The sequence below is a fragment of the Maylandia zebra genome, linkage group LG11, assembly GCF_041146795.1.
Source record: "Maylandia zebra isolate NMK-2024a linkage group LG11, Mzebra_GT3a, whole genome shotgun sequence".
In the NCBI taxonomy this organism is placed as follows: domain Eukaryota; kingdom Metazoa; phylum Chordata; class Actinopteri; order Cichliformes; family Cichlidae; genus Maylandia; species Maylandia zebra.
In genome coordinates this window covers 20,993,314-21,019,516 of record NC_135177.1, presented here as the reverse complement: position 1 = coordinate 21,019,516, position 26,203 = coordinate 20,993,314, and the positions used below count along the sequence as shown (strand labels likewise).

At 41.0% G+C, this 26,203-nt stretch overlaps 2 protein-coding genes across 4 annotated transcripts; one reads left to right on the top strand and one right to left on the bottom strand.

The window, feature by feature from the left end:
* The first annotated feature begins 13 nt into the window (after window positions 1–13).
* On the top strand, window positions 14–10,440 carry erp44 (endoplasmic reticulum protein 44). Its single transcript, XM_004541385.4, has 11 exons — window positions 14–178; window positions 5,463–5,535; window positions 6,130–6,169; window positions 6,353–6,468; window positions 7,136–7,320; window positions 7,419–7,534; window positions 7,628–7,802; window positions 7,954–8,065; window positions 8,312–8,453; window positions 9,743–9,845; window positions 9,936–10,440. The coding sequence occupies exons 1-11, from the start codon at window positions 107–109 to the stop codon at window positions 10,044–10,046; spliced, it is 1,245 nt and encodes a 414-aa protein (XP_004541442.1). The 5' UTR covers window positions 14–106; the 3' UTR covers window positions 10,047–10,440.
* Window positions 10,441–12,164: 1,724 nt separating this feature from the next.
* stx17 (syntaxin 17) lies at window positions 12,165–25,923 on the bottom strand. 3 transcript variants are annotated; one of them, XM_004541382.4, is made up of 8 exons: window positions 25,730–25,922; window positions 25,373–25,493; window positions 22,670–22,878; window positions 22,508–22,573; window positions 17,756–18,082; window positions 16,926–16,976; window positions 15,116–15,202; window positions 12,165–13,032 (listed from the first exon to the last, which is right to left on the bottom strand). In XM_004541382.4, the coding sequence occupies exons 3-8, from the start codon at window positions 22,790–22,792 to the stop codon at window positions 12,763–12,765; spliced, it is 924 nt and encodes a 307-aa protein (XP_004541439.1). In that variant the 5' UTR covers window positions 22,793–22,878; window positions 25,373–25,493; window positions 25,730–25,922; the 3' UTR covers window positions 12,165–12,762. The 3 variants fall into 3 exon arrangements, with proteins under 3 accessions (XP_004541439.1, XP_004541441.1, XP_012780730.1); XM_004541384.4 differs by lacking the exon at window positions 25,373–25,493 and having other exon boundaries at window positions 25,730–25,923; XM_012925276.5 differs by lacking the exons at window positions 25,373–25,493; window positions 25,730–25,922 and adding an exon at window positions 25,206–25,362.
* Window positions 25,924–26,203: the final 280 nt, after the last annotated feature.

The following is a 26,203-nucleotide window of genomic DNA, read 5'->3' as shown; positions in this document are numbered from 1 at the left end:
CGCTTCCGTGGTCACCGTGAGATTGGTTCGCCGTCGGCTTCCTGCTGCAGTGAGAAGAGCGGCGTCGAGACATACTGGGAAGACTTAACACCACCACCTCCAATAAATGCACCATACAATGAAACTGTTAGCACTACCTCCCTCTGTGGATGTCCGCTTTGTCACGGCTGTACTGCTGGTATGTATTCAAATGAAAGCCGTGGACTGTGCACGGTAACCGCAGGCTGTTGGTAGCTTCCATAGCTAAGCTTAGCTAAGTAATTGCCGCTGGTTAGTTAGCTGCTAGCTAAGCGACGAGCCTCTACTGGCATGGGACGTGGCTTATGAAGTGACTGAGTTGACCAGTATGTACGCTGTTAGTGTTGCAGATGTTTAGCAGGTTCACAGGAGGCCTTCTGGCTGTGTTTCCTCCTGCAACCCTCAAAACTAGTCAAGTTATCCGGCTGCAGTGTAGCCGGTAGTGTTGAACATCACTGTTAGAACTAGCTGTAATTTACAGTATGTGTTTGAGTTGCAGTAGCTATAATCGTTAAAAGCTAGAGTTTGAGTGCAGGTAACTTTGTTAAGGTGTAGGAGTGCATCAAGCTAGCATTAGGCGCTACCACACATTGACAGCAGTTAGATAACTTCTAGTTGCTAGCATTGTTAATTTAAGAGATTTATGAAGGTTTGCTGCGTTTGACCTTCTTTAATATTAGCTCCTGTATTGACGCTGAAGTTAATGTGGGACTATTCGTGTTTCTGTATGTGTCTCTGAATGAAGCTCGCCGGTTGGTGAATTCCTCTGTTGTGGCTCATTCTCATTGGCTGACAACCCGGAACTAGCCAGAGAGCAGTGTGCCCTGAAGTGAAAACTTAAAACTTGTGTGCGAGCTTCAGACCACCGTGATATCGAATATCAATCTGGTGCGGTGCCTTCTTTGAGGAAGTCGTTACCGTTTTTGATGATGTGAGCTGATACTTTGGTGCTGCTGTAGTTTAATCGGTCAACAAAAGGATTCATTGTGCTAATTTCAAATAAATAAAAACATTACAATTTGAATTAAAAAGGAAAACAGCTGGGTAGCATGAAAGCTTAGTTACATATAAGCAATAGATAGATGGAGACCAAACGGATGAGGTGCCGAGTTTTATGATCCAGACATATAGCTAAATATTGGGTAAATTAACATAATTAAGTAGAACTCCATAAAATATAAGGAAACTGGTGTTAATAGTGAGTGATTCCTTTTGGGAGGCGGAAGGGAGGTGGGCCATAGGTAATGGAAAACTAGTCACATACACAAGAAAGTCAAAAACGAACCTGTATTTTTTTTTATTATTATTTTTTAAAATCTGGAATATATTTCAACAAAGATGATGACATAATGATGTCACAAAGTAAATTACTGACATGAAGACACAGTTTTGACATTTATCAGTTTAAAGCAAGGTCAGCTTAAATGAAAGCGTGAGGTCTTTGAAGTCAGGGAAGACATAAATGTGTCTGAATGAGTCTATGGCCATGACGGGACAGTCAGCTGGAGTTTTCTGGATACTGAGCAGAGGATGGCGGAACTTACTTTAGTCCATGTGAAGAAAGTTTATTGACCCTGTTGAGGAAATGTCAACATCATTAACACTTGTGTCACTTATATATAAAAAATACTGGGCTACATCATATTAAGCCTGCAGGAGCTGTTTGGCTATGGAAACCTGTACCATGAAGCTCATGGTGCTTAGTTTCTGTGCTGATGATGATGCCAGAAGATGTCTGGAGCTCTGCAGTTAGTGATTCAGCAAAACACTGGTGACTTTTGCACACTCTGTGACATTGCTCTGGAGCTTGGCACAATGTTGTAGCTGAGTTTCTTTGGTTCATAAGCACTTTCACTTTGAAATAATACCATTTACAAGTGATCTGGAATTTCCAGGAGGGAAGAAATTTCAGTGATCTCTTTAGAACAACCCACTCTTATCAAATGTTTAAAGGAAGCGTGCATGACTAGGCACCTGAGCTTTATAAACCTGTGGCAATGGGACTGATTAAGAGGTATGGCCCAGCACTTTTGTCCATGAGGTGTATTTAGCTTAATATTATTTGAGACATGGCTGAAACATCCAAGGCCGATCCCCCCCCAAAAAGTGAGACCAGTGCCACATTTACATGTTGTTTAAAGTAGTTTAAAATCAATTTAATTAACACATATGAAGCAAGATGGATGGTGTCCGTGAAGGGATGGTACCTCACCTGATCTGCCTGCCTCTGTGTGCGGAATTGCTGTGATAAATAAGGGCCGATTAACAAAAATAGGTTAAACACTGAAAAATTGCACGTCACAACTTCTCAAATGTGAGAAATTGTTTCCTTACTTAAAATTATCAAATTAAAACTATATTGTGTTAGCATTTTTTTTTTTTCATTTAGGCCTGATGAACATGTGATTTAATGACAGAAGAAATTGGTTGTTTGCGGCCCTAATTTTGTAGGATAGTCTTTTTTTGTTTGTTTTGTTTTGTTTCTTTAATCATTATTTATTTAAAGTAAAAGGCAGTGACGGCTTGTGTGCGAGCAAACGTTAAGGCCACTTGAGCTGTGTCACTCTTTACAAGTTTGTCGACTTCCTCAGAACTGGCCGACCTTCACGTATCCTGTTTAAAGAGGATCTTAAGTCAGCAAAGATAACAACAGATAACTAGATGGTGTGTTGTAATGTTACGTTTTGACTACAGTGGCTCTGGCATGGAGATCCACGAGTAATATCTGACAGCCTTGATGAAATAATTGGTAAAAGAGGAAAGTTTTGTCTTCTGTCGTAACATTTGCATGATTAAAAATAGGCTCATTTAGTAACAGTTTATTCTAGCTACAGTTTCCTTTTATATTTGCATCTGTGTGTTTGTAGTTCCTCTCGCCATTTTCCACAAAGTAAAAGTAAAATTTCCCATGTGTCAGTGCTCCTGTACATTTTAAATGCTTTGACATTTATCACAAAGTAATCTAGAAACCCGCAGGGTGTGAATAGGAAACCTCGATTGTACTTGTATCTCAGAAACCTGGTCTCACCTGTTCTGCACCCTGCAGAATGTGAGACCTGGAATATCGCTGTAATCCGGTTATGCACATGTTGTAGTTCCAACCCGTGTTTTCTTCTAAGCGTTGTCAAATATTTGACGACAAAAGGATGTTTGTACAAAAACGTACAAAATAATTGTTTGCAATGAACACCTTTGAGTGATGAATAAAACATTAAGAATTGGCTAATATTTTGAGGGCTCAAGGCAAAGAAAGAAAGTTATGACACTTATTTTCACACCTTTGAACCATAAAAATAAAATTAAAAAAAAAAAAAAAAAAAACCTAAAAAGGCTGAGTGTTTTGAGGCTTAATCTCGGAAGCGACTCGTATAAAATAAATAAACACAATAAAAACCCATCTCAGTGTAATGGTTCAATGTTCAAAGATCTTTATTACGTCTACATTCCACCATTATAGTGCATTTTGGACAGTGTGGACAAAAAAGAAAAATAGTGCTTTTCCTGTATACTGTGTTCCATATAAACCTTAGTGAATTAACAAAAAATCCTGGGAAAATAAATATTTTACTCAGAAATCCAAGGCCACTTTGAAGCTTGCACTTGATACCTCCCATTTTCCTAGACATTACACAACAGCGACACATGTGATCTCCCCAGTGCATGCTCTCTGCGATGTCTGGTTGCGCTGATTTGTGCCAAGAATGATAATCCAGGTAATTCACAGCTAACGAGTGGTCGTAATGTGTCTTCTGCGCTTTACTCCGGGCAGCTCACAAGCATAAACTGAGTGGAGAGAAATTTCCTGTAAAAAGGACGAGAATTACATGAAGTACATATTATGTGCTACCTGTGAGAATGGGCAACTCCAGATGATATCCTCACGTAATTCACCCGACATTTTCCAGATTTCATATGTGGAAAAATCTTGAGAGCTCTGCAAACAAAGCAGGGCAACAGTAGGAGTGTGCACTGTATATTTAGCTCAGTACCAGGAATTGCAGGGAAGAATTCTGGGCAGTCCCAGGAACAAGAAACAGTGGAAAGATGACACTCACGCTCAGTTTTCTTGGGGCACACTGGGAAAGTTTTTGGTAAAGGATCCACTGTCATGAAGCTCTACTTTTATCTTTACTTCCACCTGGAGACAATTTGTTGTACAGTCAGCAGAAATCACCAAACACACAGTTATTAATAAACTATAAACACAACATAAAAATGCCACAAAGATTTAAAAATCCAACACTAGGCGAGAGAGAGACCTGGGAGAGATGAGTTTTTAATTTTTGTCCCACATGTTGGCATATCGCATCTGGAGCCAGATGGTAGCACCTTGAACATCATAGACGGAGGATGGTCATCAAGGACTGGCTGGTTCTTCTTCAGCAATCATAGGAAAGTCATTCAAGGTCATACCTGCAATTTTATTGCAATTGTGTTACGTACATTGAGAGCAGAGAAGTAACCAGCACTCAGTTCCTTGTGTGTCTACACATAATTGGCCAATAAAACTGATTCTGACTCTGATCTTCCCCTCTGTATTGTTTTCGTGTTTTATTATAAGAAGATATTTAAGCTGATTAGTCTTGATCATTTATCGCCACAGGAGAGATGGTTCTAGTCTTAGTTCTGAAATCCACAACCATCCCTTCATTTTCAAATGGACACGTTACACCTTACTGTGAATTCTCCAACTACAGGGTCATAAAAAAAACACTGTCACTTAGTCATCTGGGAACTTAACAACATGGTGCCATGCATATTTGCTTTGGCAGCCATGAGCCAAAAGTACATTTTAGCTGATTGGCTTGGCTCAACCGCTCTCCAAAACGACCCAGGTTTTCTGTGTGTGGCCCTAAATTTAACCTGTTGGTTGTCGGCGATTTCAGGTGTAAAATTGTGTGAAGCAGCACTGTGGTGTGCTACGTTTTAAGGAAGGAGTGTTCAACTCATCCTTATTAAGGATGAGAATTGAAAATCAATTCCAGTTGCGCTTCCAGATCACAGAAAACAGCTCCAAAATTATCATTGTGGTTTTTATTTTATTTTATTTTTTTGTTTTAAATCACATTTTATCGTAAGCTGTATTATTATTAATAATAATAATAAATTTTATTTATGAGCGCCTTTCAAGTCACCCAAGGACACTTCACAATAGGATAAAACACTTAGTAAAACAATGGCAGAATAGGAGCAATAAAATAAATTAATTTTTTTTATTATTGATGTGGTTGCAGATCTCTTGCACACATGAGTCACTTCATAGCCTTTTTTCTGCTTATTTTTCATGCAGATAATTGATCAGTAAGCAAACTGAGCTATCACATCAATAAAATCTGATCTATGTCCTTCCCCAGTCATAACACAGATGGAGATGTAGCGGTCTTACTCGGCATGTGTGTTTTAAGTTGTAACTGCTAATCCGTCCATTCCATGTGTGTCTGTAGGTGATGGGCCTCTCTACTCCCGGACAGGCAGAAATCGTCAGCCTGGACTCGAACAACATTGACGACGTCCTAAGTAAGACGTCACGCTTTATTCTTCACATTTGTCCTAAAGCAAACATTTATATAAAAGGGAAAAATATTTTAGAGAACGATGATAACATCCTCAAATCTACACAAGTTCAAACAGTCTCTAGTCATTTAAGTGTCGACAATAAAGTAAATAAGTATATTTCTTTATTTATTAAATTGGTAGCAAAGGAAGATCTTGATTGTTGGTTTTGCATCTTAAATCTGTGTTTTGTTTTTTGTGTCATCTTACTGTCAACACGTTTTGTAGTGTCGCACAGTCACGTCTTTCCCAAAATCTCTAGATGTGTTTGCTACAATACTCAGATGACCTGGAAATAAGCAGCTCGCCACTGTTATGGCCGTTGTTTGATATTCCTCGGCTCATCCACTTTTCATTAAGCAGCATTTCATTTTCCTGTGGCTAAATTGTTCTCTAACTGCTTTCTTGTTTTGTTTTGTTTTCTTCCATCAGTCACAGAAAAATGACGGGGTTCACATTTAATTTGGTTTCTTAATTAATTTTACTAGCTGCACATACTTTCATTAGAGCAAGTAATACATAGAGGCTTACATTTCTTCCCTGTTTGTTTCCTTGCAGATAATGCTGGGGTGGCATTAGTGAATTTTTACGCAGACTGGTAAGTGTGTTGTTTCTCTCTGTGTCATTGGACCACCTCATTATAATGCCAGTGTTTTGCTAAAGTTCCACATTTTCCTTATTCATTTGTAAAGGGTTTTTATGCACTGCTTTCTGTTGTAATGTAGGAAATTCCTACAGTTAAAGTGGGAATAAAGAAAACACTTTCCTGATCATCCCACAGGTGTAGATTCAGTCAAATGCTCCATCCAATTTTTGAGGAGGCATCTAACATAGTGAGGGAGGAGTTCCCTGATACAAAGCAGGTGGTGTTTGCTCGCGTCGACTGTGACCAGCATTGTGAGTAATACTTATAATTTTCCTTTCTGACACTGACATTTGCTGATGATTTGTTTGTACCTGTATTATGAAAATGGAGCCAACTGGTTCGTGTTTTTGGTGATCTAATACCTCAAACTCTTAACGGCATCATTCTGTATACAGGAAACAAAAAGGCGCGCACACACTCACACGCGCGCTCTTATACTTTTACTATACTTGATGCACATATGTACACATAGATGCCCGACACACCAAAGCACAGCCACATAAACCACCGGCCTCAGCCTTTTGAGATAAAGCAAATTAAAGGGAATTATTGATGACCTGCAAACTGTTTGAAGGCTAATGACAAAACTGCTGCTTCCTGTGAAGACCGAAGGCTTAGAGACCGCCTGCTGGGAGATTGACACCTGCCCCACACACACACACACACACACACACACACACACACACACACTGTGTGCAGAGAGAATATTTACTCTTGGTGGGGGGGCTGCTTTCATGTGGGAGATCAGAGCTCAGAGCTGACTGAAGGCACTGTTTTCAGACTGAGGTTTAACTGCTGTCTCCGTCGCCGCGCCGCTCCCCATCCACCCATCCCCATGTGTTTTTACTCTTCTTCTCACTCTTCATCAATTGATTTCTTTCTTTGCTTAACTTCCTCTCCCCCTCTGCCTGAGCGCAGCGGACATAGCTCAGCGCTACCGCATCACCAAGTATCCAACACTGAAGCTGTTCCGCAATGGGATGATGATGAAGAGGGAGTACAGGGGTCAGAGGTCAGTGACGGCCATCGCTGACTTCATCCGCCAGCAGCAGGTCGACCCAGTGAAAGAGCTGCCCTCAGTGGAGGAGATTAATTCTGTGGATGTAGGTGGAAGTTTCTGTTAATGTGCAAGTTTCCCCTTTTAAAAATGAATATCATTTAATTATACACACTTTTTTTTGTGTGTGGGGGGGGTTAACAGAGGAGCAAGAGAAACATCGTTGGTTTCTTTGAAAACAAGGACTCTGACAACTATCGAACATTTCAGAAAGTTGCCAACATCCTTCGAGATGACTGCACATTCTTGGCCGCTTTCGGGTGAGACACAGACACCAACTAGATCCACCGATGGTCCACGGTTTCAGCGTTATTCTTCCTTTCATGTTTATATCCTTAAATTGACTGTCCTAGTGAGGTGTCTAGGTCCGAGCGCTTCAGTGGAGACAATGTGGTCTACAAACCTATGGGCGAGGGCATTCCTGACATGGTTTACCTCGGCTCCCTCACCAACTTTGACCTGACCTACGCCTGGGCCCAGGACAAGTGTGTGCCTCTGGTTAGGGAGATCACCTTTGAAAATGGAGAGGTTTGTTACCTGCTTTTGCTTAGTTTTTATCTTCTAGATGTAAGTATATATTTACATTCAAAAAACAGGAGGGTTGTTGTGGAGTCTGTGTGGAACTGCTGAGGCCTTAAAAGGTTCTGACTCCATCTGTTTTTGACTGTGTGTTTTCCAGGAGCTGACTGAAGAAGGAATCCCTTTCCTCATCTTGTTCCATCTTAAAGAAGACACAGAGAGCTTAGAGAAGTTCCAGCATGAAGTGGCTCGCCAGCTCATCGGTGAGAAAGGTGAGTGTGTGCACTTTGTATCTGTCAGGGAAGTCATTTTTCTTTTTATACTGTATTGACAAGAATCGGGCCAGTTCCATTGCCTCGGGTTTATAAAGCCATTTGTGAAAGAAAGGCTCTTTCTAAAGAGCTTGCTGAATTTGAGCGTGGTACTGCAACAGGGTGCATTCATTGCAACAAGTCAGTAAATTCCTTCCCTCCTAGATATTTCACAATAAGTGGTATTACTGGTTTTTCCTCCCTCAGGGTCAATAAACTTCCTTCATGCGGACTGCGATAAGTTCCGCCATCCTCTGCTCCATATCCAAAAAACGCCAGCTGACTGTCCCGTTATCGCCATAGACTCATTCAGACACATGTATGTCTTCCCCGACTTCAAAGACCTCAAGTAAGTACGACGTTACTCTTCCCATATGAGGCAATCTTGTTTTAAGTTGATAAATAAGAAAACTGTCTTAATTTTAATAAATTAATTTGGTTTGCGATATCACCTCATCTTTGTTCAAGTATATCCAAGATTTAACAAACAGGAATATAGGCTCATTATTGTTTCATACAATAATAAAAAAAGAAAGAAAAAGCAAATGGCCAGCTACAAATGAAACCTGTCCACGACTGGACTTTACTTTGTAATTTACAATTGAATCATTCTCGTGTTCAATCAGTTTCATAACCAGCATTCTTTTGGATGTTTTGAGGAATTACTGTTGGATACTGATCAGCTAAATTATATAAAATTTACCTGTATTGTTATAATGTTAATTTCATAATGAGACCTTCTCTTCATAAGACAAATTTTGTTACACACACACACACACACCATAATCCTCTGTCCGCTCGACACCAGAGAAATGTCACACCTCCTCAAATCTGTCCTTTATGAATGGGCCAGGACACTGGAGCTAATGTGACATGATTTGGCACGTGCAATAAGTGCTAAACTAATCCAGTCTAATCTAATTTAATCGTATTTATTGTGCCCCTACCATTATGCACCCCCACTCCGTCCCCAATCAGAGTCTGATCAGATAGACAGAAGCCCCGAGGACTGACTAGCCCTCCACAGCCTAATTACATCACATCACCACTACATGTGGCACATGGCTTGTAATTGCATTAGCACAGTGTACATTTATTTATATATATATATATATATATATATATATATATATATATATATATATAACACACACATACATATATGTGCGTGTGCACACTGGGTTACTGGTGACTCGGGACCAGCGCTGCCTGTGTGACATGACAGCAGCTCATGACCTGTCGTTAATAGGGAGACTTTACAGGGCGGCGTAGATATGGATTAATGCTGCTTGATGACATGTCCGCAGGGACTGGTGTCCTCTGCTGCTGCTGCGTCTCATATTAACGTCTGATCATCGCTGTAGTTGAAGCAGTTCTTTTTCCATTGTCGGACATTGTGTGTTGGAATGCATAAATGATCCACCGTATTAAATTTTTCCTTTTACTCTTTAGCTCTTTACCCCCTGAAAGTCCTTTAGGAGTAACCCTTGAAGGTTATGGTAACAAGCCTCCTAAATAAGTGGGGTTTGTTTCAGCTGTATTAGGGATTATTTTTGTTTGTTTTTTTAGGAACAACTGTACAAACCTCAAATTGGATAAAAGATGGTTGATGTCCAACATGTGTTTCTGTGTTTTTAGTGTCCCTGGCAAACTGAAACAGTTTGTTTTGGACCTTCACTCTGGTAAGCTTCACCGAGAGTTCCACCACGGGCCCGACCCCACGGACAGCACGCCTGGACAGGTTAGTCACCGGAGGCAGTAGAGTCGCTTTTTTTCGGGGGAGTTCAGGCAAAATTTCACCATTTGTTTCAAATCCGATTTCTTCTCTCAGGAGGAGACGGGCGGAGAAGCAGCCAGCAGTCCTCCAGAGAGCTCGTTCCAGAAGCTGGCACCCAGCGAGACACGCTACACCATCCTCAGCCGAGACCGTGACGAGCTGTGACCTTAACGGCCTTCCTGTGACTCAATGCCACGCCCCGGGGTCAGGGAGGGGGTTAGGGTTGGGACAGGCTAGTGGGACAGAACAGCAACACCCAACACCCTTACTGAAGAAAAAAAAAAAAAAAAAGAGACGACGAGGAGAAAGAAGAACGGGAGGAGGAGAGTGGAGTCCATGACACAACCATGTTGGGCTAACCTATATTTTCATAACACTTTCACAATTTTTATTTTGAATCAAAAACGTGGGTGGGCTAAAGAGGGACAATGTGTGTGTGGGGCATTGGGACATCAATAGAAGTGTTTTTACTTTTATTCTTTGGAGGTTGTAAATATGTTTGAGCTACATTGGACTCTCAATGTTGGTCTAAATTAAATGCAGTGTTGTTGTTTTTTTCCTTTATTTTATTCCTTTACATCACCCTGCATTTTTTATTTTATTTTGTGTTTTGTTTTTTTTGTTTTTTTTGAGGGGAAAAAACTAAAAGGAAAAACAGAACAGATCCCTCACTCACTCCGGTTGTGCGGTTCTTATCTGTGGGTAGTCCAGTTCAGCCTGTCTGACAGGAGATACTCGTTTAGTCTCACTGACCTCATGGCTGCATCTCAATATGACCAACTCAAGTGTAACTCATTTGTATAGCACAAGTTATAACTGTATACCTGTTTGAAGTAGCTTTATCTCCATATCTTCTACACACACACACACACACAAACACAAAGAAGAAATAGAAGAATATTTGGTAGGGGTAGCATAACTTTAAATCATGGCTTGAAGATAAAGAGACTGAGCTACTCCAGCCTATTGAGATGCACCCCTTCTCTCCCTGGTACGAGTGGTACCATGGTCATTGATTATGATGTCCCTTACTGTGCTTATAAAATATCCCTGGGGTCTTCTTACATTATATTTTTTCTTACCGTATTGTGCCGCAGTGGATGTAGTTAGGTTTTTCTTTCCCTCCCTCCACCACCAATCAAAAGGATGTCATACCAGATTTAATGTTTTGTATAAACGTAGCACAAATCTGCACCAGAAATGCACCATCATCCCTCTTCATGAAGCCTGGTGGTGGCAGCATCATGCTGCATGGAGGCCCTCTCTGCAGCAGCCGTGTGATCTTACAGAAGGTCAAATGCATGTCGCAAAGAGAAATACTTTACAGAAAACCCTTCAGCTATGTTATTTCTTTTAGAGGAAGAAGAAAAAGCAACACACAGGCAAATTAACAGGAACGTGACATTTTCTTTTGTAATTTGATCAACCAAAAAAGAAAAAGTGTGGGAAGCTGTAGTGTCCAGACCTGAGGCAGCAATCCGCAAGAAGCTGGAACTGCTGCTGACTCAGAACGAAGTCATGAAGGATACGAATGCTTGGCAGATCTGTCCACTCCACCCTCTAAAGCATCTGAAGATGCTGAGAAACATCCTGCAGTCAGAACATTTCTAGCCAGGATCCTTTTGTTAGAAATCTTTTAAATCCACAGACATATGGTGAAATCTAAAGGTCAAAGGGCAGGCTGGGTACTTTTCATTGGGGTTGTTGTGGCAGTGACACCTTGGAGTTCTGTTCCTGGGAGTCAAAAGTAAAGAAGCTTTTTTGAAATACTGTACTTTAACATGATGATTGTTGTTGTTTTTTGTTTTTTTTGTTGTCATCTGATAAATGTGTCATCGTGCTGGGGGAGAAGAGACTTTCCCAATGCTAAAGTAAAAAGGCCAAAACATGAGGGGAAAACCCACATGATGAACGGTGGAAATTTAGTCTGCCACTTAAAATTGAGTTCTCTTAAAATTGCTTTTCTGTCTTTATACGTCTACAAGTTTTTGGTACTAGATCCTTGAGAATCCACAGTTGGAGCTCTTGAATACGGGGACCCATTGCTAAGTTTGTACTGCGCATCCTGCCCTTCCCACAGAGGCCAACAGATACCTGCATAATGACATATCAGCCCACATACAGACCAACAGGGGGGAGTGTGATGCCATTTCTTAACCTGTCATCTCAGAGGAGAAGAAGAGTTAAAAAAAAAAAAAGTAAATTAAAAACCATTTTACAGGATGTTGTCTACAGCTTTGTCATTTCTGCGGTTCATTCTGTTTATCCAATGAAGAGCCAGTGTTAAAAAGAAATGTTTTATTTGGCAGCAGCAGGATAAGGTATGGACAGTAGCACTTTGTGCATCAATATAATTTATAAAAACCAAGTATCACTTAAATTTACACAAAGCTGTTCACATTACTATCTGCATCAAACAACTGAGGCATAGCCATCGGTAAACCTGAACACCCTGGAAATGAGCCTAAGCAACATGGATTAACTGCTCACATTATTGGTAGGGTCTAATAAAACCGTCTTAAAGTAATTTGATTTGAGTGCTGAACATTGTTTTTAGTAGAGAGTTGTGCTCAATAGTCAAAAAGCACAAAAAAACAAAAAACCCTGAAGTATAAACTGGTGCTGTGTTCAGAACATAAAATCAGTGGTGTATAAAACAAACATCCCCACAGAAACACCATTCACCCTGGAACATCAGCAGGTGACTCTTAATTAAGGCCGTCATTACATAATTGTTTTACACAGTGCTTGGTAACAGCGATGTTTAAGGCGAGCACCCGACATTCAGTCTCTCTGAAGCTCAACAACACCAGAGGTGTTCATTGGTCAGTCAATACAGGACCGTCAGTGATAGGTCAGTGGAACACCAGGGGCTGATGGGTCATTTGTCCTTCCTCGCCTCTGGTTCATCTGTTGGTGGTGTTGATGGTGGCGGTGATGGCGTCGCCGTCAGCTGTTTCATCTGTAGATCCACTTTGGCTCGGCGGTGTTTCTGGACCAGGTTGCCACCAGCAAACCCCAGGGCGCCGCCTCCCAAGGCGGCAGCTACCCCTGCAGCTTTAAAGCCAGCCAGCAGGCCAAGTGGGCCTCCTAATACACCGCCCAGCAGCGCCCCGGCAACCGGCAACACCGCCAACTTGTAGCCAACTGCCTGGAGAGACAGGAAAAAGAGATATGTTCTAGTTTAATTTAACACCGCTACACACACACACACACACACACACACACACACACCTTTCTTTGGTGGCATTAGTACTTTGTGGCTTCAAGACAGCGATAGAGTTTGGATGCGTCTTTCATGATCACACATCAACTCACAGAAGAAGGGAGAAATTAGAAAATAAATACACAAACAGCCTTGCGTATGTAAATGTAAACCGTCACTTCCACGGCTGCATCAAAGCGTTTTCATTATCTCCATTTAGGAAAAAAAACAATCAGAGAGATGTGGGCTGTGTGTGTTATTACAGCTGTTATCATCAGAGTGGAAGGTGCTCTTTGCTGATGGCAATTAATGACTGATTCCCTGACCAACCTCACACACACACACACACACACACACACACACACACACACACACGCGGACACTCACTTGATTAACACTTCACCATTAAATTAATCTAGTTCAAAAGCTGGCATCGCTTGTCCCCACCCCTGTGGCAGTTGAGGGAATGTTAATTTCATCTGAGCTGAGTTAAAAGGACTCTGGGTGCAGGTGTGGAGGGTGGAGGAAGCGTGGGTGTCGTGTGTGACTATGAGTCTGTGTCTGTGTGTAATGCCGTTTGACCTGATGACAGATTACAAGCTTTCAAATGCGTTAAAACATCTGACGTCCTTCGCACCCGCCTTATCTCTCAACAACCTCCTCTAATGTGCGGCCCACTCCATCTACCCGTGACCTTACAGAGAGGTCAGCTTTCGTTTAGTTTATTTGGGTCAATTTAATTTTAAAGAAACTGCTTAAAAAGAATGCTTTATTGAAAAAAAGTTTAAAGGTCAGTGTGTCCTGACTGTTAACAGCACAGGGTTTTTGTTTAATCAGTCTGTATGCACAGACCCTGATGTAGAGCTCAAATAATTTACAGAGATGTTTTTGTTTGCTTTTTACTTGGTTGATTCACAATTTAAAGTCCACTTTAAGGTAGAAAATCTTAATAAAATAATAAATTTTGCCTGATTTCTTCCAAAAGATGCTTTTGCTGCTAATCGAATATCCCTGATTGTACTGTTTTAGCAGTACAATCAGCCTGGTCTGGGTAATTTAATGACAATTTTCATACATTTCATACACAGACTCATTAGCTAACTGAAAAATGATAAAATTATGAAAACAAGATGCCTGTCAATATTGTTCTGACCCTTTATTTAAACTCAACCCTTCTGCAGATTACTGAGTAGTGTTAGCTGTGCTAGAGAGGCTGATATAATACATTTTTTTTTCTACGTCATGATCTCAAAAAAAGAAATTTACCCTGACTGTATTTTGGTGCTGGCAGAAAACTCAAAAGCAAGCAGATAGTCCTAAAGGAAGCAAAAGAGGAAAGCAGATGACAGAGGGCTGTTTTTTTTAGTTATGTAAGCATTTACAGGTGTGACTGTGTGTCATCACCATCTCTGAGTGTTTGTAATTGCAGTCCAATTACTCCACAGTGAGCTCAAACAAAGACAAACATGGATGGCTTCTTAGATTTCTCAAACTAAATGTAAAGTCAGGAAAATCTGTACCGAAAAGCACGATTGTTCATTTTCATCGTGCGCGTGCGTGTGCATGTGTGTGCCATTTGACAAAAACAGGTGATTCATTCTGGGTATTACACTCAAACCTTTCGACATTTCAAGTGTGTGATACGTGTGAAGGGCACTGAGTCGTCTGCTGACTTACACTCAGCGCAGAGCAGTGTAAGGGCGTGCTAAGCTAAAGGCAGTGCTGCTCCTGGAAAACTATTAAACAATCATTTAAACCTCTTCTCAGTGCTACACACACACACACACACACACACACGTGCAAACATACAAACAAACTTCTCTTCTTGTCTCTTGTCGCCCCTCTTATCCCGCCTCTCTCCATCCCTCTCCTCTCTCTATTTCCTTAATTGCAGCTTTCCTCCGTATTCGAACAGATCAATAGGGACAAACGCTGTGGAATGGCTGGGAGGCAAAGTGCCATCGATCTCCCCATCTCCCAAACACATGCACACACATCAGATTATCAGCACACACACATTAATACACACCTTCCCCAGGCTCTTGGTCCCCTCCTCCACGTTGGCAGCGGCTGTGTTGACGTTGTCCTCTATGCTGTCAATCTTCTCCTGCTGGGACTGATGCGCAGGGGTTAGACACACACAACACGTATTAACACACACTCATATGCTAGCAAGCAGATTCACTTACAAACACGCGCACACAGACACACGTGTAAGCACAATTGTTGTGCAGATATTTTTTTACCCATCCAAATTCTGCTCCGCAGGACAAGTTAACAACAGAGGGGTGTGTTTGGAGGCTGCAGGTATATTCAAGGGAGATTTCAGTGAGGGTGGGGGTCATATGGTGTGTGCGCGTGTGTGGCATTGTGTAGATCTCATGAAATATTCAGAGTGGCAGCTGTCTCTCTCCATGTGAGGGTTGGATGGACACAGTGACCAAATAACAACCGGAGCATTTTTCTTCCTCAAAACGGTTTCTTTCTTTCTCTTTCTTTCATTCTCGCGAACTAAAAATCCGCTTCTCTTATGAATACCCGCGTGAAAGCTTCCTGTTATTTTGTGATGGTTTTCGGAGATTTTAAACCTGTAACCCTAGACTTAGAGATCGTGTGTTAGATTTTTCACATTTTCATTTTCTGCACCATTCTTCTTTCCAGCTTAAAAGCTGCAGTGGCACAGAGAATTGGGATAAAATGAGCGGCAACAACCAATTATTATAATTACTCTGATTAATCAAAAATTTGCAGATTTGGCTTTTACTAATAATTTAACCAGTAAAATGTCAGAAAAAAGTGGGAAAAAAAGCTTTAGCTCCTTTTTTAGCTCCACCAAAAGTGCCAAAGCCCAAAACTGTTAATGTAACTCTCCCATTAAAAGTGATCATGACCCACTGTTCACTTTTATTTTAAAAGAAAAATATCCTAATATAACCAGATATAATAACAGCACTCACAAAAGAAAGAATCTTGACTAGAATAGTTATTTGACGTTAACCATGTTCTGACTGTGTTCATGAGTTTTGGTGAATGTTTAAAAGATCCTCGTAGCTGTTAGTTTATAACATTTAACACCAGTAATTCCAAAACAATCAGACAGCTCTATTATTATAATACTGTAATGGGAATTAATTTCATGCCGTGTTTCTGCCTCAGTACAGACACAGAAACATACAGATAAGCCTGAAGGCGCCCCAACATCGGAACAGACACAAACATGACGCATGTACAGACACAACCACACACTCACACTCACTCAGTATTTCCACTGTGGCTGAGTGCTGGAATATTACTCCCCTAACGGCTCCTTTCACCCTTGAGACACCACAACATGTCTATGCTCTTTCTGCCACACCCCCTCCCCGTGCCTCTTTGTGTTTTTTCAGCCTAGCTACATCTTTACCCGCCCTCCTCTTCACTGTTAATCTCTCCTTCACTCAGCCTCCCTCCATCCCTAAGGATAAGACTGATAATCTGAGCCGTCTGTTCTCCACCTGCTCCGATGTATCCCTTGTTTCCCCTCCTCTCTCCTCCCCCTGTGAAAACCTGCCCCCCCCCCTTTCTCCCTGCTTCACTCTCACTCATCTACTTCTGAATCTCTCCTCCGCTGAAGGGCGTCTGGGGCCCCAGCACTACTCCGGAGCTGCTCTGTGTAAGCTTGTCTCAGTGGGGCCTTACCAAGCAACGCAAGCGAGCACGCGCACACAGACACACACAGGTCAAATACACACCACCCACCTCCTGGAGGTGCTCAGACCTCTATCACATTGTTTTTGTTCACAGGGGTGGCTGTGCACACATGTAGACAAAGAAATGCAGAGCTGAGCGTTTGTACTCACATGGACGAGGATAGAAAACTCTGTCACCAAACCGCTCAGCTCCTTCAGATCCTGAAAGGGGGAGAAAAAAAAATTAATTAAAATGCTGTATTGATTTGTTTGAGGTGCTTATCGTACAAATCTACAGCTACAAAGTGTCCAGACTGTCAGTGAATGGGATTCATAACTGCATTAACGAGACTGACTAATTAGGATGTGCTATAGATCTAAATGTGTCTGCAGGAACAGATATCATGGCATACATGTGAAATAAATCATGAATTTAAATTTAGCTGTGTGAGTTTCAGGGTTCTCGTACCATGCTGATAACTATGACATGTCGCCTGTGAAAAAAAACGCCCGCTGTGTTGCTTTTAAAGTCTTTTTCCAGGTGAGAGTTCATGCATACGAGAAACCCCTCACCCTCGCTTCTCTATCAGCACACTAAAAAGGACCACAGAACACCACCCAGTCAGTAGCAGCGACTGTGGATACAGCAACAAATGTAAGGCATAGTTTTGTTGGTTTGCTATTATCCTATTAGGCCTAAAAAAGAAGAAGAAAAAAAAAAAAGAGAGATTGAAATTGCATGCCTGAAACAATAAATCGACTTCTTTGTTTGCTATGAGATCACAGCAAAGAAATAAGTCAAAACTTGTAGGATAAAAACACCCCACCATAACAGACAAATGATTTTTTTATTTATAATCAACACACAGGCTTAAAGCACGACATTTGTGAATATTCCCAAGGACTTCCTTCATTCATACATACATACATACAGCTTACCTAACAATTAGAACATATCTGACTATGACTGGCAGACTAAAGCTTGTTCCAGACGTGCATACCTCTTCCAGGTTATCCCAGGACTCAGCTGCTCTCTGATCAGGAGGGATTTCTGGGAGCTGGACCTGGCTTTGCCTGCCAAATCCTGGTACGTCGCTCGTATTGTCATCAGTGTGGCAGCTACTGGATGCACAGCTGGATGAATGAGTGGCAGGTGGTGACGCTGGAGCGGGCTGAGGCTCGGGGTTAGAGTGCAAACGGAGGAAGTCCTGTGCGGCGGCTGACGCCCTGTCTCTGACCGGCTTGATGAGTGCTTCCAGAGCGTCGGCGTCTTCAGCACGGACCCGAGTGCACAGCTTCTCCATCTCTCTCATGTTGGCTCTCAGCTGCTGCAGAGGCGCAGAAGAGGAGAACATTTTTCAGTTTGAATGACAGTGAGTGGTATGAATGTGAGGGAGAAGGGACACTTGGACGGCCAGAAGGACAAGCAAACCTGTGGTTAAATACAGCCGTCACTGCCAAAACAAAAACATGCAAGAAAAAAAAAAAAAAAAAAAAAAAAAAAAAAATAGAAAATGTGACGAGGCAGACGTGGCATAACAAATCCAAAATCTCCAATCTGGAAATAGTAACATCTCAAATCATCTCAATATCAAACATACATTTTCCCTCTGGCATGCAGACACTCCAGTTGTAAAGACTGTTTGGATGAGAGTTGTGAAATTTCTTTCTTCCCTCATTTAATGGAACTAGATGGCATTCACTCTGTGTTCAAAGCACAAAACATGATCGGGTGACATTTAAAAAAAAAAAAAATAAATAAATAAATAAAACACACTACTTTCTTTCTGCTGTCTACATCCGCCAGCTAAAGGAAGCTCACAGCTACCTGACATTATAGCTCAGCCGATGGGAAGTCCTTAACGTTTACATTAAATCCTGTCACTCTGTCAAGAGCACAAGCACGTCATCATCAGTAGATGCACTGTGATACGTCTGCAGGGTGTAGTTCAGTAACAATTAAAATGGTTCTTGGTCACAATGTTAAGTTTTCTGAGCAACCAGGTCATGATTTATATCACCCAAAAAGAGCACTTTGCTCTGACTGCAGGTTTACTTGTGGTTCCCAGAATATTTAAAAGAGGGGGGGCAGAGCCTTCAGTTTTCAGGCCCCCTTTCTGTGAAACCAGCTTCCAGTTTGGATTTGGGAGACAGACAAACTCTCTACTTTTAAGATGATACAGCATATAGTTAGGGCTGGATCATGTGACTCTGAATCCTCTCTTAATTACATTGATGGGGGCTTCCCACGATGAATGTTTCTTGTTGACGCACATTTTTCACTCATTATGCGTTTACACACCACTATGGTTACTTTGTCCTGTCCCCCTCCCCTTATCCCGAACCAGTGGCAACAGCTGGCCGCCCCTGCCTGAGCCATCCCTCTGTCGCCACAGCACCTGCTCATAAGGGGTCATATGTTAGTTCTCTGTATTATGGTAGGGTCTTTACCTTACAATATAAAGCACCTTGAAGCAACCGTTGTTGTGAGTTGACATTATATAATTAAAAGTGAATTGAATTCAATGATTTCTGTGAAGAAACATGCTTCTGATGAGATTTTTAAACTTTTTTTTTCCTTTGGTGCTTTGAGCAGGTGCCTTACAGTTCACTATATTCAACTCACAGCTAAAACAATCATATATTCCATCACTGAAACCAATTCTGCCCAAAAACATATGATTTTTACTTTACACATAACATCAGTTGAATTCAAGAGAAAACACAAGTTCTTGTTCATTTAGCAATTGGCTAAATGAACTTCTTTGGCAATACAACACACACATATTCAGTGTGTTGTATTGCCAAAATGATGTGAACTAGAGTATTATGCAAAGGTTTTGAGCCTTCATATTTTACTTCCAAGCAATCAGACTGTCCTGTTATTTTTTAAAGTCATCTTGAACAATAGTTCACCAGACTTTGTGAAGGTCATTCAAAGGTTGTCTTTGGACTGATTTTACTCCGTTTCAGTCGTGTTCTTGTACCTGTCGATTATCACTGATTACCACTCAGTGTGTTAATAGACCTCTCTGCATTGAATCATATTTGTTATTAATCTCTGTCTCTCTTCCACAGCATGTCCTTTATCCCGTCTTCCTCCCTCATCCCAACCAGTCGCGGCAGATGGCCGCCCCTCCCTGAGCCTGGTTCTGCTGGAGGTTTCTTCCTGTTAAAAGGGAGTTTTTCCTTCCCACTGTTACCAAAGTGCTTGCTCATAGGAATGTCATATGATTGTTGGGTTTTTCACTTTATGTATTATTGTAGGGTCTACCTTGCAATAAAAAGCACCTTGAGGCAACTGTAGTTGTGATTTGGCGCTATATAAATAAAACTGAATTAAAGGTTTGTTTCTTAAACCACTTAGCACTGACCACCGAGTAATTCAAGCATAGCAAGGCCCCAAACTCAAGAGATTAACTAGTGTTGTGTTTACACATAAATTAACTAAGTTGTCTGTTAATTTAATTGGATAGAAAAGCAAACATCACATCACTATCAGTCACGGACTGGCCTCCCCAGAACCAGCACCTCAACCTTATTGGAGCAGTGTGGGATCACCTTGACAGAGAAAGGAAGAAAAGGCAGACAACACCCAAAGAAGAGCTTTGAATGAGAAGAAATCTGGCTAAGAGAGTTCAGGCTATGTTGAAGAATAAAGGTTGTCATACAAAGTATTAACGTTCAAGCTTGTTAGAACTGTACAAACTCTGATATGCCTCAGATTCTGTATTTCTATGTACGCTTTCATGTATTTCAATACATTGTTGCACCCATATTGTTTTTGTTTTTTTTCCTACCAGAATATAAAAGAAGAGTGGTGCAAGCTTTAGATATGAGGCTGAGGAACATCGCAGCGATCATCCCTCCAGGCAGCAGCATGACCTGGGTTCACAGGTTTTTGTCTTTTGTTTTGTTGTCAGAGATGTGCCAATAACACATTCTGCTAATTACATGACATGAATATGCATATCCTTGTTCACAGAAGCAAAAAAAAAAAAACAACACACTAAAGGTCATGTGCCTTTTAGCCTGCAAATTAACTGTGACTGTATGTAGTTCAAACACAAATGCCGCAAATAAAAACAGTACAGACTCTGCTCTCCTGTGTTAAAGTGTTTGCAGTAGCTCGTGTGGCAAAAGTGGGGCTACTGAGGTCTGTCTGCAATCTTCTCTTGGGTGTTCGCTTGGTGCTAGGCTAGCTAGAGAGTATGTTATGGTGATGGGTGGGAAAACAGGCTTTTTTCCAAACAGATAAAATAAATCAACATAAGCATGCAGTGCCAATGATCAAAATAGGAACTCTGAATGACATAAACCAACCTATTTTCCTATGTTTGAACATTAAGCACACAGACAAACATCTAAAGCAGGGCAGACAAACTCCTACTCTGGATTTACACCATGAAGACATGGGAAAGCACTCTGTGTGGACCCCTGAGGGTTCGCTGGGTAATGGTGAGAGGATAGATGTGTGCCTGTTTGGAGTTATTTCACCTTCAGAGACATGGTGGCTTCTAGGCAACAACATCCCCTGAGGCATTTCACACTCACTATGTGAACAAGTTCACACACATGCGGACACAACACAAGAAAGATGGATTCTAGGTTTAGCAGCAGCTCTTTTCTTGTCCTGATTTAGTAAATTTATATAGATAACGCTGTTTCCAAAAGTACGTGTTTGTGTATATGTACACATGCTGTTAATTCCAGCTGAACAGATTTCGTTGCTATTGATTTGCTCAACAGGAGGCAATTTTCTTGTCATCAACATCATGCAGCGTAGCTGGTGACATAGAGAGGGAGACTTCAGTCTCAAAAGTGGTTTCTGCTGTTGGATACTTCACTGTCAAATCACCTCCATCACAACTGTAAAACAATAAATAAAAAAAAAAAAATACTGGCAGTGGCCAGTGGTACCCCTCAGCCTCCTAGTACACTGAAGGTATGAATTCCAAAACCCCACGTCCCCTCGTTCTCAAGGTATTGCATTCACAAGACTTTCAGAAAACTTGACCTCTCACCTTCAACCTTCAGATCAAGGTCACCGAGATTCAAAGTCATCTGGGATTTATCGATACCTACGGTATCAATTTAAAAGTCCTACATTGCTTCGCTCTCGAGTTATCACATTCATAAACTTGGGTGTCTGTGTTGCCTGCCTGCCTGCCAGCCCGCCCAGCAGAGTTATAGCAATACTCCATCAACCCTATCTGCTGAGGAAGAGCAAAAGGTGTGCCTGAAAGTAGCTGGACCTTATGTTGAGTACTTGTCTCTGCGAAGCTGCTGTTTTTCTGTTGCTCAGTGACTTATTTCACACAAATCAGTATTCGTTTTAATATACTGGCACGCTTCAAAAGGCATCTGTTTGAGTCACAGATCATTTCAAACAGGCTTGGTAACGATGACTGACACATTTCTCCTTCATTCAGACGTCACAACAAATGCTGCCTGTTTAAACACTGGATAAAGACACTGGTTGCTGCCCTTTTACTCTGTCTTTACTTCGATCTTCAAACTGGAACAACATGACAGGCACAGATCAGAAACATCAAGATCCGATATTTAAAGAGGTCATGGGGTGCACATTTTGGAGACAAAAAAATATAATACGCAGAGTCATGCTTGTTCAGGAATTTCAATAGGCGGTGAGTCATGTCATCCTCTAAACAATTGTCACATTCACTAAACAAACACATACACACAAACACGCCTCTGCTTTTCTATTTACTTCACAGGTTATCACTTCATACCTGAACAGTTCTGCTGGCATTAATATGCTCCTGATGAAGGCGATCCCATTGCTGGGTATGCTGGTACTGTGAAAGAAACTAGGAGTTATTTATCTGAAGGCTGGAAGTAAGAGTTTGAAAGTGAGGTTGTGATCCTGTGTGCAGCCAGATTTGAGCCGTCACCTTCAGTATGTTGTTATGGTGTTTCTGCAGTCTCTCCAGGTCTGTGGGCAGAGCCACTTTAATGAACTTGTGGATCGGTGCCTCCAGGCGCCTCAGTGTCAGCTTGTTGCCTTCCTCTGCCATGTGTCCCGCTGACTGCCCACAGCCAACACTACTGCGTAACTTTGACAAGACACCTGCTCAGCTTTATCTCGCTGCGCCCACAGATACTGTAAATACCAGCAGAGTATTTTAATATACAAAATTAATAAACTCAGCAGCACATGTAAGTCTGAAAAAACTGCCACCTCAAAAGGCCAGCGTCCGGCGGCATAACCAGACAGTTTGCACAAGTGTGGCCATGATCAGACCATTACTTACACTGGGGTGTGACAGAAAATCATATTTAACTATCCTTTTTTTAAAAAACAAAACAAAACAAACAAAAAAAAAAAAAAAAAAAAAAAACAGGCCAAACTGTTGTACACCAAATAGTTAAGCTTAAGTCATTAACGTTTTGCATTTGTTTATGAAAACAGACATGTACAAGCCATTCCCCTCTGTGTATCAAAGTATTCTAGATTCAAATGTGAGGCCATCTGTCTGACAGATAAAGCCTGGCCCAAATTGGTTCATGCAGCAAGACAATGACCCCAAGCACAGCAGCAAATCCACAACAGAACAGCTAAGAATGACAACAATCAAGCTGAGGCAACAGCTCAAAGTTAACCTCAACCTGATTGAAATTCTGTGGTGGAATCTTGGATCTACAAGCTACTGGATCAAATGGTGTACTCAGTTTTCCACAGGACTGCATAACAGAAGTGTTTACACAGTCAAAATGTTTTTAAGTACAGTAAATACTGTCATTAAAAAAAAAATGGCAAAAAATAAATAAATGATAGAAACAAAGCAAACAAAAAACAGTGACAGTTACTAGATAAAACTCCAGTTTTTCGTGTATATTAATGTTTAAACTATCATTTGAAGACATGTATTTGGGCTTTGGTGAGGATAACTAGCTTGCAGCTTTGTATTCACACTGTACTGTAGATGTTTATAATAAAACTGATATATGTATAATTCAAGCATATCAAAGGCACTAAATCAAGTGACGAACCAATGGCATGCCTTCAGAAAACAGACAACTTAGCAAATAACCAATTTTAAATTAAACATTTTAAAATTGGTTAAACATTTTTACTGGCAGTCCCAAAAATACACAATTTGTTCTCGTTTTAGTCGAATCTAGGGCTGTTCGATATAACGATATATATCGGATGACGAAACGTCTATCGTTTCATTTTATGCTATTGTTTATTTCGTGGTGTCACAAAATAAACTGTTTACGGCAATATTTTTTTTTTTCATCGTTTTGATGGTCACTGTAGTGGCTATATTAATTTCTTAAAGTTCTCTCTTTCTCTTATATTTAATATAACCACACTACAGACGGATAAGCGCCTGTTTTTATGCTTTATGGTTAGCAACAACGACGGTAACACCATCGCGTGTCCGCTTGTTTATGTTCCACACAAACCTTTCACAATAAAGCTCAAGATCCTGTTGAGAATTTTCAAAATAAACTGAATCACGTGAAAGAGCAGATTATTTACGGATGAGAAGTAAAAAAAAAAAAAAGAGCCGCCAGGTGCTAAAAAATAAACCTTAGACTCAAACGTTAGAACAGCCTTTTCCCCGCAGCACGCCGTGTAATAAATACTCACAAAGAAAACGGCGGCTGTTACAACTTATGGCTAAAAAATGTATCGTTTCATGCATCTGTTAAAACACTCGACTCCAGCTACATGACGCGCAGCTGTTAACACTTCCCGCAAGTCAAGCTGCACGAGATTCACAGAATTTACAGAAAATGTTACATATCGTTATCGGGACGATAGAATTCTTATATCCGGATATGAGATTTTGGTCATATCGCACAGCCCTAGTCGAATCCATGAGAAAAAATACAAAATCCAATGTTCACACAGTTTGACAGGCATAAAATAGTGTGTTCGCACCAACATGGTGATTCCCAACAGCCATTAGGTAAAAACTTGGAATATTTCGGCATAGTGAGCAGTGTATCCTGAGAAAGAAATAAATGAAATTGGTCCTTTAGTTGAGTCACCAACTGTTCACTGAAGCCTCATTAGAAATGGTCTCAGTGGAAGGGTGGCTGTCAAGAAGCCTTTCATACGGAATAGAAATATGGTGAAAAGGGCAAATTACACAAAAACCAATTTGTGAATGTATGTATGTATGTATGTATGTATGTATGTATGTATGTATGTATGTATGTATGTATGTATGTATGTATGTATGTATATTTGCAACAGGTGTAATGGACTCATGAATACAAATTTCAAGGGAGACAATCATGAGTGTCTACATTCATCTGTAAAACACACTGGAGGCTCTGTCGTGGTTTGGGGCTTGGGATATCTTTAAAAAAAAAAAAAAGAAAAAAAAAACCTAAAAAAAAAAGCCATAGGTAATTAATTTTTCAGCAATGACATGAATCCCAAATACAATGTCAGATTCTCCAAAAGCATACCTGAATAGAAAAAGCACAATGGAACAGTCAGTCCTGGATTTTCTCCCCAGAGGCCCACATACAAGTGGCTCAAAACTTTTGCACAGCAATATAACTCTTATTAGCAGTTCATACCAAAACAAACAAACAAAAACAAGAACAAGAACAAAAACACCAGGTTATTTTACTTGTTGTTTCGTTTGTTCCAGCGTTAATGGCAATTAACTTCGGAGTGACGTAAAGTGTTTGATGACGCCTTCTACTGTTCCCTTCAGTCCACATTTCGAGGCCACGTCGCACGAACTGTCCCTGAACAGAAAGTGAAATCACTCAGTTTGGCTAATGACAGCAGACTGGCCCAGCAGGTAACGCTAAATTAATCCATTAGTGTCACTAGCTAACTGCTGAGGACGTCAAGAGCTTTGTGAACGGCAGAAAACTTCCCAGACGGAGTTACTAGCTAATTCAGTAACTTCACCCGGATACAGGGAGCTATCAGCCCGCTGCTGAAAACATAAACTCACAGGGCGCACATCGACACTTACCAGTAAAAAGACAACTCGACAAAGTCATTTACACTCGCTAATGACTACTGCGAGCCTCCATATTGTGAAGAAAAACTTAAACGTTCAGACAACAACTCGCTGCCTCTTCGGACAGAGGTGTTGTTTATAAACAGCTCCCAGTACGTCCGCGAATAGTTTCCGACCACAATCAGCAGCCGCAGAACATAATGTTCCTCATCACTACCCCGTGATCCCTGTTCTGATAGCGAATCAGTGACATGTTTCTAAAATAATACTCCCGCTGACGGTAGTGTTTATTTCCCCCATCTGTCACATTTTATTGCTTCAGGAAAATGACTGTTTACCATCTGTTCTTCATCTAAAAAAAATTAAAAGATTTGCACACTCAATTTCTTACATTAAAAAATTTAGGATGCAGTAGCCACTAGTTTCACCCTGCCCTCCAAAAAGCCTTATTTATCTGAATATTGTTATTAGATTTAAAACAATATA

Coding starts and splice junctions, on each gene's coding strand:
- erp44 (XM_004541385.4), top strand. CDS start 107: ATGCACCATACAATGAAACTGTTAGCACTACCTCCCTCTGTGGATGTC. Junction 5,536..6,129: donor CAACATTGACGACGTCCTAA/GTAAGACGTCAC, acceptor GTTTCCTTGCAG/ATAATGCTGGGGTGGCATTA. Junction 7,535..7,627: donor ACATTCTTGGCCGCTTTCGG/GTGAGACACAGA, acceptor TGACTGTCCTAG/TGAGGTGTCTAGGTCCGAGC.
- stx17 (XM_004541384.4), bottom strand. CDS start 22,792: ATGGCAGAGGAAGGCAACAAGCTGACACTGAGGCGCCTGGAGGCACCG. Junction 16,977..17,755: donor CCTGGGATAACCTGGAAGAG/GTATGCACGTCT, acceptor TCCCCCTTTCAG/GATCTGAAGGAGCTGAGCGG. Junction 15,203..16,925: donor AGTTTTCTATCCTCGTCCAT/GTGAGTACAAAC, acceptor CCTGCGCATCAG/TCCCAGCAGGAGAAGATTGA.